The sequence below is a fragment of the Leuciscus leuciscus genome (genome assembly GCF_965113295.1).
Source record: "Leuciscus leuciscus genome assembly, chromosome: 18".
NCBI classification, from domain to species: Eukaryota; Metazoa; Chordata; class Actinopteri; order Cypriniformes; family Leuciscidae; genus Leuciscus; species Leuciscus leuciscus.
Window position 1 is genome coordinate 33,806,507 of NC_138742.1, and position 17,795 is coordinate 33,824,301.

Genomic DNA, 17,795 nt, shown 5'->3' on the forward strand with positions numbered 1-17,795 from the left:
TATCACCAGTGTTTGTTTCAATACTCTTATTTACTCTCTATATAAATTATATAATATTTACATTGGCATATGCCTATAAAGTTTTGTAAACAATATGAGAACAACCCTGCAGTGTTAAATATCATCATCATCACCATCATCATCATCATGATGATGATAAATATTATTGGGGTGGTGGTGGCGCAATGGATAAGACACATGCCTTTGGTGTGAGAGACCCGGGTTCGAATCCACTGTGAGACACCAATGTGTCCCTGAGCAAGACACTTAACCCCTAGTTGCTCCAGAGGCGTGCGACCTCTGACATATATAGCAATTGTAAGTCGCTTTGGATAAAAGCGTCAGCTAAATGAATAAATGTAAATGTAAATCATCATCATCATCATCATCACCAGTGCTTCTACTGATAAACTATTGCCCAGCTCATCCAAAACCAGCTGATCTTCACATCTACTTCCACTGAACACTTCTCTGTGGGACATGATCGAGGGTCTTTAACTTTCATTATTAATTCAATGGTAATGAACACAACTTCCACACTCATGATTGACAGATAAACAGCAACAAGTTAAAGAGGGCCAACATCATTGTTCAACTGAACTGTGCACATGCATTTTATATTTGTTCTTGCTTTGTCTAAGAATGAAAATAATCGTCATTACACATTAGATGTAGTATTTTACTCTCTTCGGTCTGGTTTCACAGACAGGGTTTAGATTAAGCCAGGATTAGGCCTTAGTTCAATTAAGCAAGTTTTATAAACATGCCTTAGGGATGGTGTGCATCTCGAGACAAAACCAACACAGGCTCATTTGGAAAATGCACCAACATTTTTGCAAAATGGCAAATGTGTACATGTGCATATCCCTGTGGTTTCCAGCAGAAGTGAACACTAGAGGCAGTAAAACAAGCACTTTTAATCACTTTCACTCGTAGATTAATAGATGTTTTCACGTGGCTCCTGGCACAATATTATGCTATTACCTCAAAACAGTTTTTACCAAAGTGCATGATTTGTAAACAAGTACATTCTGTAGTTTGCATCACTATAACCAGCTCCAGAAGTTCAGTTTGACTGACGTGTTGAGCTTTAGCTCAGCTGGTACATGACTACTTGATTGCGGAGAGCGAAAGACGAGTTATGATAAAAGATCTCAAAGACAGGCGGAAATGGCATGGTTATGATTTCATTTTTGTCACGTTTGCTATTGTTAACACTATCTGGGAAGTTTAGGGATTAGTGTAGGTGTGCGTTATTTTAACGTGATGGAGCATTAAGCTCACCGGACATTTCAGTTCAGAACTGCAGTGATATCTGGGCTAAAGCCTCGCCTGTGAAACCGGGGGTTAGAAATTTAGAAGCATAATGCAAATCAGCTTCCTTTATGAAAACTGCACACTTTAGTTCAAGCTAGACACATCATGACATGCGTTACCTTGAAATGAGGAGTGCCAACACTGTGCCATAGTGGCCTTGCCTAATTTTGAAGACAGAAATTTTAAGGAATAAGAATTTTACACAGACATTACAATTTATTACAATGTTGTCACTGCAAAACAAACACATAAAAATATCTTAACTTATACATTTGTTTGGTAAATGAGTATTGATTCGAATGCACAGAAGTTCGCGGGGCCGAGGCAGATCCATCTTCCAGTGCAGACACACGCAAACCCTCAAGTTCTGCTCCGATGGGGAATTGTTGCTCCACTAGACACTCATCACGTGCCCTGGACTCTCCGGCACAGGGACAAACATGTCGACGCTGTCAAAAGCTGAACCACATTGCAAAATGGTGTCGGTCTGCTCCAGTTCAAGCTCCTACACAAAGAAGCCCTTGTGCTAACACTACAAACCCTGCTGTCATCCATGCAATCAACACCAGTTCAGCAGGGTTTACATGTTCCTCTGCTACTGGACACACAGGCTAAGCTCTCGCTGCTCAACATGGCCACTTCTGAACGGTTCCTGCCACACTTGCCCCTCCAGACACCCTCTCTGAATCTGTTAGGATACAGAAGTTCTGCAGTCGACGTCATTGGTCTCATACATGCGCCTGTCCAGTATGGCAATAAGGCTCTGTCCAACTTCCCTTTTCACATTACGCCCCATGGCAGCAATATCCCGGACTGAACCTGTTTATGAGTCTGGACTGTTCTCTGCTGCTCTGGCTTGTCTTTACGGCCGAAGATTCCCCCTTCGATCTGACCACTGACTCCTCACTGCACTCATGCCTCCTCCTGGGTCTGGCCTCTAACCCCTGCGCATGCACCGCTGGACTGACCGCAGTATGAGTACACATCAGCGAGAGATAGAGCCGGTTTGCTGTCCCATTCTGTGTCATCCCCCATTGCCCCCTGTCACATGTTTGGGGAGAAGGATCTTACTCAACTGGTGCATGCACCCCTCGTGGCGTCCGTTTCCTTGAGGAACTCACAGGAGTCGGCTGCTGACTCTCCGCTAGTCTCCCGAGTATCAGGATCTCCTGAATGGCTCAAGCTCGAGTCACAACCGATGTCCAGCCGGATGCCAGAGTGAAACTGGTCATGCTGGAATGATGCATGCTTGGCCCGTGGACACTGTGTAATTATCCCTGCTAGGCTCAGAGGACTGGCCATGGCACATGAGGGCATCTGGGCGTCCTCAAACTGAGGCGTTGCAGGGAGCTGGTCTGGTGGCCAGGGTTGGACAAAGACATTGAGCAGCTTGTTTAGGACTGTACTCCATGTTTTGTAAGCGGGAAAACTGGCACACTAACCCCTCCGCCACTGGGGTCCTTGACTTGGCCAACTCAACCTTGGGACCACATTCAACTAGAAATCTTCGGTGAACTCCATCATTTGCATTTCCTCATAGTAATTTATGATCTACACTCAAAGTGGCTCTTTCAGATCCAGTTCCCGCTCGGTCCTGCCCAGGTCCTTGACAATAGACACGTGTCTGCTGAGTTTACCAGTTACATCCAAAGCAAGGTATCAAACACATCCAGCTTACTACCATCCACAGTCACATAGGGGCGTAGAGAGATTTAATCAGTCGCTGAAAACCGGTCTGAGAGCACACTTTATCCAGAGAGACTTACACTGCATTTCAGGGCACACGTTTTACATTCTTATCAGTTCTTGCTTTCCCTGGGAATCGAACCCCCTTAGAAAGCGCCGACGCTCTACTGTTTGAGTTACAGGAAAGCTGTGTGTGTGATTGTGTGTGTATGTGTGTTTAGATTAGTTGTGTTTGTGATTTAGTTAATAAAACTTGTGCACCATATGTGTTTGATTCTGATTCTCTGCTTCAAAGTCAATTTTACGATTTCAGATTGAGTCGTATATCTACTGTACAGTCAGAAAGACATTTCCCATGCCCCGGAAATGAACATGTCTTAGAATTAATAAACAATTAACACTGAGTGTTCACGGGACTAACAGGTTAATTGATTGTAATATAAATTTTACTACATTAAGTTAATTTTATAAACTGATCTAAATATTTATTATTAATTATAACAAGTTATTATTAATTATTAATTTATCTCTTTTTTTAGCTATTTTGCTACACTTTTAATCAACTGAAGACAGAAATTGCTTCACAAAATGATCCACAGTCTCGATGGTTACGCCGGCTGGTCAAAGCTACGAAAACTCAGCCCAAATAAAACACCTTTTACAAACCAATTGCAAATGTTTTATTGAAAGTGTCAAGTGTCACAACAAATCATTCATTACCATTATGATGAGTCTTTATAATATGTGTTATTTTATTAAATTGCAGTGTTTTATGCAGTGTTTGGTTAAGAGACAAGCGCGTATATTTTAAAAAACATAATTCAACACTTACTTAAAGTGTTTATTACAAATAAATGACTAAATGCTAAAAATGAATAAATATAAATTGTAAATTTGCATTGCATTTGCTTCATCACTCGAGATCATAGACAGTAAAAGAAATGGACACAGCGACCCCATTGGATTCAACAGAGAAAAGTGAAGTCAATTAGTACTGCGCAGACTCACACTGAGCTTGACGACGTAGATGTGACGTGAGCAACCCGTCTGTCTTCTAGTAGCTGTGCCGAGAGAAATCAGAATCATTCCCTTCTCAATCTTGCAGAGACGGAGAGTGTGAGTAGGAGGTGTCCATGAGCTAGGAGAAACTTTTGCTAAGTATTCTGATGAATTATTTTGTCATTTTGCCTCCACGTCCCCCCGATTGCCCGTGAGCTTCTCCTCCTGTCCATACCAGGGGGGCAGGGTTTTATATTATTTTGAAGTACCCCCGGGCGCCGCCATTGGCTAGCGGACCCCCACCTGCTGTTAGCATCCCATTGACTCCCATTCATTTTGGCGCCACTTTGACAGTGAATAACTTTACATCTGAGGCGTTTAAAGACTCCATTTGTCCATTATTTATTTCTTAAGAAACACGAAAATGTATAAAAGGCTCCATTACCTTGTATCTTACGTTATGGCCCCGTAGAAGCAGTTTTTGTAAAAATAGGCTAACGATTGCGTCATAACCACGCGACTCTCTGTCGCACAGTAGAGAGATTACCGTATGGACAGGAGGAGAAGCTTGCGCGCAATCGGGGGGACGTGGAGGCAAAATTACAAAATAATTAATCAGAATACTTAGCAAAAGTTTCTCCTGCTCCTAGCTCATGGACACCTCCTACTCACACTCTCCGTCTCTGCAAGTTTCAGAAGGGAAGGATTCAGATTTCTCTTGGCACAGCCACTAGAAGACAGACGGGTTGCTCACGTCACATCTACGTCATCAAGCTCAGTTTGAGTCTGCGCAGTATCTCAGCCATCAGGAAGTGAGAGCTTCTAATTGACTTCACTTTTCTCCGTTGAATCCAATGGGGTCGCTGTGTCCATTTCTTTTACTGTCTATGGTCCACACGGTAATCTCTCTACTGTGCGACAGAGAGTCGCGTGGTTATGACACAATCATTAGCCTATTTTTTACAAAAACTGCTTCTACGGGGCCATAACGTAAGATACAAGGTAATGGGGCCTTTTATACATTTTCGTGTTTCTTTAGAAATAAATAATGGACAAATGGAGTCTTTAAACGCCTCAGATGTGAAGTTATTCGCTGTCAAAGTGACGCCAAAATGAACGGGAGTCAATGGAATGCTAACAGCAGGTGATGGTCTGCTAATCAATGGCGGCGCCCAGGGAAGCTTCAGTGTTTTCAGAAACATTACCCCCCTGCTCGAGATGCGATTGCGCCTCTGCTGTTCCTCCTCCGGCCCGCCGGCGTCGCTGTTGGTTTCCGGCGTCGCGTCGCGTGGCGTCTCTCCTCGTCATGCGCTGCGTCACGCCCCTCTCACGGACAAAATGGAAGAACACTGCGTGTTTATTTGTTTGAGTGCAGTTTACATTACTAATCATTCATAAGTTTAGTTCAGACCGAAGTGTGCATGTGAACGCGGACAGTGCGGAGTGAGTCTGCGGTGAAGCGTGAGTTCATCATCTTTCATGTGTTCACAGATCAACGCTTTAATATCAGTGATAGACTTCAGTGTTGCTCTCTCTGCTGTCTGACTCCGGCTCACATCATCCGGAAGGTTAATGACGGGGTTTAATTGTCTAAATGAAAGTGAGTTTGATCCGGTCATTTCTGAGTTTGACCGCAGTTCGTGATACTATGTTTTTGTTTTATTAGATGAATGTGAAATGCGTCTACCGGTGTCTTGCAAGACCCAGTGTTAGTGTTCCAGCATGAGAGCATGTGTGTGTGTGTGTGTGTGTGTGTGTGTGTCTCCGGGCTCGTTTAGGCTTATATGATCCACAACGGAACACTCGGTCCTGAACGAGGTGCTTTTGACCTCAGCGGTTACTAGAGCCTCTTCGTCTCACAAACAGGAGAATTACAACATGCTGATGAACCCTCCTCTCTCTCTCTCTCTCTCTCTCTCTCTCTCTCTCTCTCTCTCTCTCTCTCTCTCTCTCTCACTCTCACTCTCTCTCTCTCTCTCTCTCACTCTCACTCTCTCTCTCTCTCTCTCTCTCACTCACTCTCTCTCTCTCTCACTCTCTCTCTCTCTCTCTCTCTCTCTCTCTCTCTCTCTCTCTCTCTCTCTCTCTCTCTCTCTCACACTCTCTCTCTCTCTCTCTCTCTCTCTCTCTCTCTCTCTCTCACTCTCTCTCTCTCTCTCTCTCTCTCTCTCTCTCTCACTCACTCTCACTGTCTCTCTCTCAAATTCAAATGAGCTTTATTGGCATGACTTGTACAGTATTGCCAAAGCATTGGCCATTACATAAGCCATGAACAAAACAAAAAAATCAATCGTCAATCAATCAATCAATCAGTAAACAAATGCATGAATACATTTATATAAAGAAGAAAAAACACCTTGTGTGTCTCTCTCTCTGTCGGGAATGAAGGCTTATAAACATTAGTGTAACTGAAGTCTGTGTGTAACGACGGCTACAGATGCGATGCTAGGAGGAACATACGCAGTTGAACTCTGACCAATGAGAGAGCAGAGCAGAGCTGCAGCTTTGGTGTGTGGTGGTGAGATGATCACATGATACTGATGTGTGTGTGTGTTCTGCTGTGTGTCAGATGGAGGACGGCTCCAGCGCTGAGGCCAAGACCTGGGGTTTCCGGCGGAGCACCATCGCCCGCCGCGAGTTCCTGGAGGCCGTGGGCTCGTCGGACAGCAGCCCCCCCGCCCCGCGGCCCCGGGGTCGAGCCAGGGGGCGGGGGCGGGTCAGGGGGCGCGGGAGGGGCAAACGCGCGGCTGAGGCTGCCGGGAGCGCTCTCGCCTGTAAACGGGGCCGCGGGGGGCGAGGACGAGCGCTCACACACACAGCTGATGAAGAGGAGGATGAGGAAGGGCTGAGGGGCGTCCCGGCGGAGCTGAAGCCGGACGAGGAGCGCGTCAGCGCAGGAGTCTCGTCCGATCGAGCCGAAGACAGCGATGATCTCAATCTGCAGGAGATCCGCAAGCGGGCCGTGGCCCGGAGGATGCAGGGGGATGGGGGAGATGTGGGTGTAGGGACGCCAATCCTGATGGGACAGGAGGATGGGAGCGGGACAGATGTGTGCTCTACAGGAGGGGGACTGGTGTGCTCTTCAGATGGGGATTCAGGAGGGGGACAGGTGTGTTCTCCAGAAGGAGTACAGGTGTGTTCTCCAGGCCCTGCTGAGAGAGCGGAGGCGGACTCTGAGGAACAGGCTGGAGGAGAGGATCAGATCCCCGAATCCCGCAGCGAGAGCACGGATCAGGACGCTGTGTGTCAGCAGAGACTCGGTGACAGGTGAGCTCTGACTCTGTTCTTTCATTCTGCTGCAACACGACAGTGACTCTAGACGGCACCAGTTGCGTGTTCTACGAGTGTGTGGTGTGTGAGAAGCGGTTTTAGTTACCCGGATGCCGGGACTGACCAATCAGAGTCCAGTATTCCGGAGAGCTGTGTAATACATTGTTTGATAAAAAAAGTTCAAAGCTATGTTAACATGTTAGGTCAGATGTTCACTGCTCTTTTCCAGATTTAATATTTTATTTTTAAGATGTGTAGCCTAATACAAAAAAGAAAAAAAAAGAAGTTGATTTGAGAATATTGCTCTAATTTTATTCTCAAGAAAACATTTGAAGACTTCTGCCGTCCAGGATCCAAGAAAACTGTCGAGAAGGTCAAGGTCATTTCTATTTATACAGCATCTTACAACAACATGACAGCTGACCAAGCTGCGTCAATAAACAATAATTATACATAATCACACAACTATAATGGTTCAAAAGTATTAGATTAAACATCTTTATCCATAAGGAAAGATGAACATTTAAATTGAAAATGTAAAACCCTCAAAAGCCAAAGAAATGAATAAAAAAACAAACCCCCAAAAAAAGTTATGACAAGGCCTGCGGTGAGAGTTGCGTTCTCAAGGACGATTTGAATGATGTATGGCATGATGTATAGTGTACAGTGGCAGGTTCAGCGGAGAGCAGAGGCTCGAGGAAGAGTTCGTTTAGCAGGTTCGTCTACCAAACCCGTGTTCCTCCGCCAGTATTCAAGCGAACACTGCATTATTCCTGGAAGCTTATGAAAGCTTTTTTCCCGCAAAACCTGAGAGGTGGATGCAATATTAGCTAATACAAACTCATAATTCATGGGGGTGTAACAATATATCGTGTAAATATATCACAATACAAAAATGCAACAATATGTATGGTGGATGGTGACAATCTGTATTGTGAGTAGATCACCCAAAGCAAACGTTACTGTGAGAGAAACAGAGTTTAGTGTCAGGACCACAGGAAGTGACACACATCAGTATTGAAAAGATCAGACTCCATGTGGTTTGTGCCGTTCTCACTGTCATGAGAGATCTGTGTGAAACATGATTCTGTGCTTCAGCAGAGCAGAGAGATGAGATCGACTGCATCAGGTTTTGTTCTTTTCCTCAAACAGAATTCATTTTATTTTTACCTGTTGTTTTAAATATATGATGCGTTAGCTTCATTCATAAAGCTGTTTCCTGCATGTGTTGAGACTGTGATATTGCTGTGTGTGTGTGTGTGTGTGTGTGTGTGTCAGGTTGATGCTCTGCTGTGGCTCGTGCCGAACTGACGTGTGTGTGTGTGTGTGTGTGTGTGTGTGTGTGTGTGTGTGTGTGTGTGTGTGTGTGTGTGTGTGTGTGTGTGTGTGTGTGTGTGTGTGTGTCAGGTTGATGCTCTGCTGTGGCTCGTGCCGAACTAACGTGTGTGTGTGTGTCAGGTTGATGCTCTGCTGTGGCTCGTGCCGAACTGACGTGTGTGTGTGTGTCAGGTTGATGCTCTGCTGTGGCTCGTGCCGAACTGACGTGTGTGTGTGTGTGTGTGTGTCAGGTTGATGCTCTGCTGTGGCTCGTGCCGAACTGACGTGTGTGTGTGTGTCAGGTTGATGCTCTGCTGTGGCTCGTGCCGAACTGACGTGTGTGTGTGTGTGTGTGTGTGTGTCAGGTTGATGCTCTGCTGTGGCTCGTGCCGAACTAACGTGTGTGTGTGTGTGTGTGTGTCAGGTTGATGCTCTGCTGTGGCTCGTGCCGAACTAACGTGTGTGTGTGTGTGTGTCAGGTTGATGATCTGCTGTGGCTCGTGCCGAACTGACGTGTGTGTGTGTGTCAGATTGATGCTCTGCTGTGGCTCATGCCGAACTGACGTGTGTGTGTGTGTCAGGTTGATGATCTGCTGTGGCTCATGCCGAACTGACGTGTGTGTGTGTGTCAGGTTGATGCTCTGCTGTGGCTCGTGCCGAACTAACGTCTGTGTGTGTGTCAGGTTGATGCTCTGCTGTGGCTCGTGCCGAACTAACGTCTGTGTGTGTGTCAGGTTGATGCTCTGCTGTGGCTCGTGCCGAACTAACGTCTGTGTGTGTGTCAGGTTGATGCTCTGCTGTGGCTCGTGCCGAGAGTGGCGTCATGCGGACTGTGTGAGCAGCTCAGAGGCTCGTCTCCTGCAGGGAAAAAGAGAAGAGTTCACCTGTGCCTCCTGCTCAGACCAACAGGACACACACCACATCAGCTCAAGCCATGCGCCGGTAATCTCTCCTCTGTGTGTGTGTGTGTGCTTCAGTATCTAAACCATTCCAAACCTGTACTCTTCAGTCTCCATCAGTAGCCCAGTTTACATGTAGCATTGTATTCCCATTATAACCAGTTTAAAAGTCCAATCAGGATGGAAATGCTCCATGTCAACACCTCAATCGGAATAAAAATGCTCAAACCGATTGAAATTTCAGTCGGATTGAAGAGGGTGGAATAAACCTTTTCATGGACCGATCAAACGAAAGATTACACCATGTAAACGAGCTGATCCGATTACTTTGATTGTACGTCTTTCTGCACATGCCTGGTTTTGCGCCAGATAATTCTGTCAGCTAAAATAATGCTTTGTTTGTGATCCGATGTGGATTCTGATCACCGTATAAGGTAGGAATATTTATACCCGTTGCAAAAAACTATGCACGCTAACCATTACCATAGTAAACATGGTAAATATGAACGCTTGAAAAAATCTGACAAATCATAGGTTATCATAATCCTGTTTTTATTTTATCTGTCAGTAGGCTAGCCTACGTCTCGTCTCTTTATACCGGACTATCCTCTTTTTCTCCGACTGAAAATATATCTGTATACTTCTGGGAGAGAGTGCTAAAGCTCCTCAGGTCATATTTTTGGTGGCATATTTGTAGAAATTATCATTCTTTCTAAATGTTATGTAGGCTAAATATGTCCTGTAACTATACCAAACAGAAACAGACGCGACTGAATAAGTTAAGTGTCCTCTTTCATTTGTGAAATAGACGTTCACAAATGTCATAAACGTAAACCACTTTATTTCTGTGTGACTAATGTGCAATTTTGACACAAATTAATTCATTATGATCAATGGATCGCTTTTTTTTCTAAAACATCGATTCTTGGGTTTTAAATATTCAATTAAACAACAGAAATGCCAGCAAACGGTCGCCCTTATCGTGTTTTTGTTTTGCGAACACACGCTGTTTCCAGTGATTTCTTTCTGATCAGTTTTATGATAAAACTTCAATTTTGTTGGTGAAATGATGGGTTTGTGTGACGTTGTTCCAGAGAGGCGTGTGGAGCTTCTGGCCCGACAGTGGAAACGCAGCAGATTTTGGGCACGGTGCTATACTGGCCCGAGGCTATTAGCCTGGCACGGCCCGTTTAAAGCCATGGCTCGCACTGGCCTGACAGTGGAAACACGGCCAATGCCTACAACTAACGCAACGATTAAGCATAGCGATTAAGTGATACACCAGCTTGACAGGATTGAAAACGTGGGAAATAATGAGCTTCCAGATGCGGCAGACAAGCTGTGTACGTATGTCACAAAATTATTCCGACTGAAAGCGTCAGCACATGTAAACACCAGATCGGTTTAGATAACATCCCATGTAAACAGTCAACCGGAATCCGTCAATCAGAACAATCTCAATCAGAATAGCAAAAAAGTGTGCATGTAAACGGGGCTACTGTCTTATAACGGAAGTGTGCTTCTATTCACAGCCAGCTGAAGGGATAGTTCACTCAAAAATGAAAATTTTTCATTTACTCGCAGGCAACAGTGGCAAGAACACAATCTCCATCAGGAGACAGAACAGAGAAAAACCCCTGGGAGAAACCAGTCTCAGTCGGAGAACAGTTCTCCTCTGAACTGTGTGTGATTGTGATTCAGGCAGCATTATAGGTCAGATTGTGACATCACTCAGACTATATAATCCAGCTCCTCCTGCTCCATCACTCTGGCCTATGTAGCAGGAGGAGGAGTAGCAGGAGGAGGAGTAGCAGGAGGAGGAGTAGCAGGAGGAGGAGTAGCAGGAAGGAGGAGCAGCAGCAGGAGGAGGTGCAGCAGGAGGAGTAGCAGCAGGAGGAGTAGCAGCAGGAGGAGTAGCAGCAGGAGGAGTAGCAGGAGGAGGAGTAGCAGGAGGAGGAGTAGCAGGTAGGAGGTGCAGCAGGAGGAGGAACAGCAGCAGGAGGAGGAGCAGCAGGGGGAACAGTAGTAGGAGCAGTAGTAGGAGGAGCAGTAGTAGGAGGAGCAGTAGGAGGAGGAACAGTAGGAGGAGGAGGAGGAACAGTAGTAGGAGGAGGAGGAGCAGTAGGAGGAGGAGGAGGAGGAACAGTAGTAGTAGGAGGAGGAGGAACAGTAGTAGGAGGAGGAGGAGGAGCAGTAGGAGGAGGAGGAGCAGTCTGTCCAGCAGAGCTGCTGTTAGGCCAGTAGTGGACGAATGGATCGTCAATGATTCGTTACTTGGCAGCTGTAATAGTACAAATGTAAAAGATTTCAACAGCCCTTCTTAGCCCTTAATTTTTAGCACCAGCCCTCTGTTCTTTCGACTGGGAATGCAAACATGTGAAAGCTCTTCCTGTAGTTTTAACAAGAGCCCTATAGCTGTCAAAAGTCCCCTGGATCCCGTGAAATGACTTCATCTAATCGGTGTGTTGTGTGTCAGGTGGGGATCAAGCAGCCGCTGGAGGAGGTGATGGAACCGCTGGAGGAGAAGGAGATGAAGGTGCAGGAGGAGCAGGAGGAGGAGGAGGAGGAGGAGTCGGCTTCTCCTAAATGCATGGGCCCAGGCTGCAGTAGCGACGCTCTGCCGGGGTCGGTGTACTGCGGTCATCAGTGTATTGTACGGCATGCAGCGGTGGCCATGAAGTCTCTCTCTGAACCCAAAACTGAGGCCAAACCCGCTGCTCCACCAGCGGAACCGGCTATCAAGGTAATTATTATTCCCTCCATAACAGCCGTCTCTCTGGTCTGTGGTGCAAATCATAATGCCGGTTTTACCGAGGGAATGTGTGTTTTTCTTGTCCTCAAACGACCGTAACTCTAATCTTTGATGACAGCACAGCATTTATGTATGTATTCATTTGGCTTTCTGTATCAATGTATTGCACAGCCCTTTCACTGTAATATACCTGATGCAGAGTCTTCAGTAGTTTCTGTGATTACTTTGTCATGAATGAAGGGAAATCATTTACTTGCTCTCATGCCTTTGACATTCTTCTAAATAAGACAAAGTCATTTTGTAAAAAGTTCTGATTGATTGTGCCAATATCCTGCTGACCCAAAATTTTTTAATGAATTTCCACACCAGGAATATTGGATCCAGTCTCTGTTTTGTATGATATCCAAAACTGTCAGCACAGTCTGTCTGATACCCAGAATCAGTTAATAAACCCGTATTTTTTCTGGTACCCAAAACCATATCAACTGAAAGTCTTCTGTTCGCCTGATAAGTTGACAGAGGAAGCTGTCAGTTAGCAGGAAGCAGGAGGCTTTGTCAAGCCGACCTCATAAACCGCTCTGTGGTTGGTTATCCGGAGCGAGTTTCTTCGAGTGCCTGGGGAAAGTGTGAATTGGGTTGCCGATATCGTCCACACTGGGCAGGAGTGTGAAGTACAGGGAGACAGAAACATGAATGAGCATTTTGCAGCACACCTGTTTTGCTTTTTCTTTTGTAGCCAGCTACGCAAAATGAGGACTGTAGGACCAAGCAAAGCATCTGACAAGCCCCTCTTTTAATAGTTAATCATTGAATAATGTGAAATATTTTATTAAGTAGTGATGCACTGAAATTAAAATTCTGCTGCTGTCCCTTTTTACACAAAGCCTTTTTACACAAGTTCACATCAAAACGCAATCCTTTATCAATAATTCTCCCCAGATATTTACAACTTTCCACACATTCTACCTTCTTGCTCTTAATAAATGTGATCTGAGAAGAATGTGTTTGTGTTCTAAAGTCAATAATCATGTCTTTTGTCTTAGATACATTAAGTTGCAAACAGGCATCTTCACACCATTTTACAAAGTTATCAACAACTGGACCATGGCACATTTCATTGTTTTCTAGAAGACTCACAATAACGTATGTCTGTGTCGTCTGCAAATTTAAAAAAATGCCTATTGTTATATTTACTTATACAATCATTTGTATATAAAATATACAATAAGGGAGACCAGACACAGCCCTGAGGAGAACCTGTGGATGTTATCTGAGGGGCTGAAAGACTACCATTTACTCTCACTCACTGAGTTCAGTCAGTTAAAAATCTAAGACCCCACTCATTAAGTTAAGATCAAGACCAAAATTAGTAATGAACTTGTCTGCTAAAATTTGGGGTTGTAGGGGAATTTAAAAGCAGATGAGAAATCAATGAATAAGAGTTTAATGTGTGTTTTACTGCCCTTCAAGTTCTGCAATACCATTTTTAGTAGAGTTGCTGTTGCATCTCTGACACCTCGCTTTGTTCTATAAGCAAACTGAAGAGGGTCCTAACAGGTTCTTATTTTTATATAACAATCCCCCTTTTACTAGTTTCTGTTAATGCTATTGGCCTGAGATCATTTAATGTTACAACATTGTAGTTTTCGGCACATGCACCACAGTGGCTTTCTCCCAAAGTTTAGGAACTCTTTGGAGGGCAAATGATCTTTGAAAGATATTACAAAACACTGGGGCCAATTGCTCTGCACAGACCTTAATTACATGCCCTCCAATGTTATCTGGACCAGGGCTTTTTCTCATATTACAACCCTTAAAAACTTTAAATACAGACAATTCATCAAAAAAGTTAAGCACAACCATAACTCATTTTAGATTTCATAGACTATCACAGGACCAAATTCAGGTGCATCAAATCGTAAATAAAACCTATTTAAATCCTCTGCCAGTTGACTACTAGAGTCATACCCAGGTAATTTACCTTTCTTGATCTCACACCCTTTAGATCCAGTTATGAGCGTCATCCCTTCCAAACAGACCCTAAATTGTTCATACTCAACTCTTTCTCAAGGTGTATTTTGTAATTTGACTTTGCTTTCCTCACTTCTTCATGAATTGCTCTACATCTTTCGTTCATAAGTGCTTTGAGGCTTATGACCATGGCTTATTGTTTGGAAATATTTTAACAGTCTTACAGGGGATAAGCATATCTTCACAAAAGGATATATAACTACTAATGACATCTGTAAGTTCATCTATACTCGAGCAAGAGTCATAAGACATCCCTGTCTGTACACTCCAGACATCCCTGCAAAGATGCTGTAGACTCCTCATACCCCTTTTCCACCAAGGCAGAACTGGTGCTGGTTCGGAGCCAGAGCCTAGTTTCAAATCGGTTCTTTGTTTTTCCACCGCCAAAGCACCAGCTCCGAACCAGTAAAACTGGTTCTTAAGTAGCACCAAATCATTGCAGGGTCTAGAACGGAGCCAAGAAAGAACCGCTTGCGTCAGAGGCTGGGGGCGGGGTTACCGTGGCCAACAAGACTGAAGAGAAACTTGTGACCGCCATTTTTAAATAGCAGCTAGTCGAGCTAATAGCAGCTCGATTATAATATCCGTCTATGTAAGTTACGGCGAGCTGCACGAACGCGTTGGATTCGCCGTGTTTGGATGCCGATTTATTTTCGCAAACCCATGAGCATCCATAGTAACGCAACGTCTATTATTGTTGATGCCTTGTTCGAGATGCATCGGAGCAGCGTGGACCGATCAGAGCTGCGGGAGTGTTTGGAGATCATACGACTCCTTGTGCTTTTTGATCGCTTTGATTTCATGTGCTGATCGTTCTGCGAGAAGCCGATGCATCTCGAACAAGTCTGGTGTGTTTGTGTTTGGCGCTGCCGTACTAGCGTTGCTGGGCAACGTGATACGTATGCAGTGACGTAAGATATAGCTCTGTTGTGGCTCTCTGGCCGGTGGAAACGCAAACCGGTTCTTAGTAAGCTCGTCAGTCGAACCAACTCCGAACTGGCAATAGCTCTAGCTCTGAACCAGCACCCGGTTCTTGTTGGTGGAAAAGGGGTATGAGACCACACGCTGATGTTCTTAAGGCCTATTTAAACTTCTGCGTCGATCTGCCGGCGTAGCTACGTCGTAGGCTGTGTGTAGCGCGCGTACCCTTCGGCGTACCCTGACGTGCACCTCTCCAAAAATGTAACAACGCGTCAATTCTACGCGGACGCAAGCGCTGTGATTGGTCTGCCAGAACCCCTCCCTCGGGGTTTCACATGCTCCCTAGGTGCGCGTCAACGCGGACAACAACGCAGAAGTATAAATTAAAACCAACACGTTGCCTACGGCGTATAGGCTCCGGCGTAGGTCCGACGCAGAAGTATAATGAGGCCTTTAGTCTGTGGTCGTACTCTTTTTAAAACAGTTTTATGTACAGTTTTATATACAGGGACAAGCAGGACAGTATTATGGTCCACCGACCCCACTTGAGGCTGAACAACAGACTTATATGCTCCTTTAATTGATCCATAACAAAGGTCAAAAGTTGTATTATGACGTGTGGGGCAAGACACATTGATAAAAATTCTGCAAAAAATTTGTTAAAATCACCCAGGATCAAATTTGGAGCATCTGGAGAAATAGATTGCAGTCTATGCACAACACTCCCAAAGGTCTCTGCTGCATTTGCTTAATTTGCCCTCGGGTGTATATAGACCACTGTGACAAAAAGTTGAAGTAATTCAGAGTTACTCGGAAGAGTTACTATGGCTGCAAAACAAGCCCAAATCATCACCCCTTAAATTTAAGACATGGACATAAGTTTTCAAAGTTGTTTTTGGTTTCATGGTTTTGGAGTCCGAGTCAAGTCTGGAGTCTTTATACTGGAGTCCGAGTCAAGTCTGGAGTCTTTATTCTGGAGTCTTTATACTGGAGTCCGAGTCAAGTCTGGAGTCTTTATACTGGAGTCCGAATCAAGTCTGGAGTCTTTATACTGGAGTCCGAATCAAGTCTGGAGTTTTTATCACTGGAGTCCGAGTCAAGTCTGGAGTCTTTATATTGGAGTCCGAGTCAAGTCTGGAGTCTTTATACTGGAGTCTGAGTCGAGTCTGCAGCCTTTATCTCTGGAGTCTTTATACTGGAGTCCGAGTCAAGTCTGGAGTCTTTAGTCTTTATACTGGAGTCCGAATCAAGTCTGGAGTCTTTATCACTGGAGTCCGAGTCAAGTCTGGAGTCTTTATATTGGAGTCCGAGTCAAGTCTGGAGTCTTTATACTGGAGTCCGAGTCAAGTCTGGAGTCTTTATCACTGGAGTCTGAGTCGAGTCTGCAATCTTTATCACTGGAGTCTTTATCACTGGAGTCTTTATCACTGGAGTCTTTATCACTGAAGTCTTTATCACTGGAGTCTTTATCACTGGAGTCTTTATCACTGGAGTCTTTATCACTGGAGTCTTTATCACTGGAGTCTTTATCACTGGAGTCTTTATCACTGGAGTCTTTATCACTGGAGTCTTTATCACTGGAGTCTTTATCACTGGAGTCTTTATCACTGGAGTCTTTATCACTGGAGTCTTTATCACTGGAGTCTTTATCACTGGAGTCTTTATCACTGGAGTCTTTATCACTGGAGTCTTTATCACTGGAGTCTTTATCACTGGAGTCTTTATCACTGGAGTCTTTATCACTGGAGTCTTTATCACTGGAGTCTTTATCACTGGAGTCTTTATCACTGGAGTCTTTATCACTGGAGTCTTTATCACTGGAGTCTTTATCACTGGAGTCTTTATCACTGGAGTCTTTATCACTGGAGTCTTTATCACTGGAGTCTTTATCACTGGAGTCTTTATCACTGGAGTCTTTATCACTGGAGTCTTTATCACTGGAGTCTTTATCACTGGAGTCTTTATCACTGGAGTCCTTATCACTGGAGTCCGAGTTGTGTCTGGAGTCTTTATCACTGGAGTCCGAGTCGAGTCTGCAGTCTTTATCACTGGAGTCTGGAGTCTTTATACTGGAGTCCGAGTCAAGTCTGGAGTCTTTAGTCTTTATACTGGAGTCCGAATCAAGTCTGGAGTCTTTATCACTGGAGTCCGAGTCAAGTCTGGAGTCTTTATATTGGAGTCCGAGTCAAGTCTGGAGTCTTTATACTGGAGTCCGAGTCAAGTCTGGAGTCTTTATCACTGGAGTCTGAGTCGAGTCTGCAATCTTTATCACTGGAGTCTTTATCACTGGAGTCTTTATCACTGGAGTCTTTATCACTGAAGTCTTTATCACTGGAGTCTTTATCACTGGAGTCTTTATCACTGGAGTCTTTATCACTGGAGTCTTTATCACTGGAGTCTTTATCACTGGAGTCTTTATCACTGGAGTCTTTATCACTGGAGTCTTTATCACTGGAGTCTTTATCACTGGAGTCTTTATCACTGGAGTCTTTATCACTGGAGTCTTTATCACTGGAGTCTTTATCACTGGAGTCTTTATCACTGGAGTCTTTATCACTGGAGTCTTTATCACTGGAGTCTTTATCACTGGAGTCCGAGTTGTG

The 17,795-nt window shown here is 44.7% G+C and overlaps 1 protein-coding gene across 2 annotated transcripts in view; it reads left to right on the forward strand.

The window, feature by feature from the left end:
* Window positions 1-5,317: 5,317 nt before the first annotated feature.
* Window positions 5,318-17,795, forward strand: part of LOC309481186 (uncharacterized protein) — a 39,433-nt gene continuing 26,955 nt past the window's right edge. The window contains exons 1-4 of one of the 2 annotated variants that reach the window (XM_082145999.1): window positions 5,318-5,602; window positions 6,572-7,269; window positions 9,375-9,531; window positions 11,965-12,231. In XM_082145999.1, the coding sequence (XP_082002125.1) occupies window positions 5,597-5,602; window positions 6,572-7,269; window positions 9,375-9,531; window positions 11,965-12,231 (1,128 nt within the window). In that variant the 5' untranslated portion in view covers window positions 5,318-5,596. The remainder of the gene's footprint in view (window positions 5,603-6,571; window positions 7,270-9,374; window positions 9,532-11,964; window positions 12,232-17,795) is intronic. The other variant, XM_082146000.1, reaches the window with a different exon arrangement.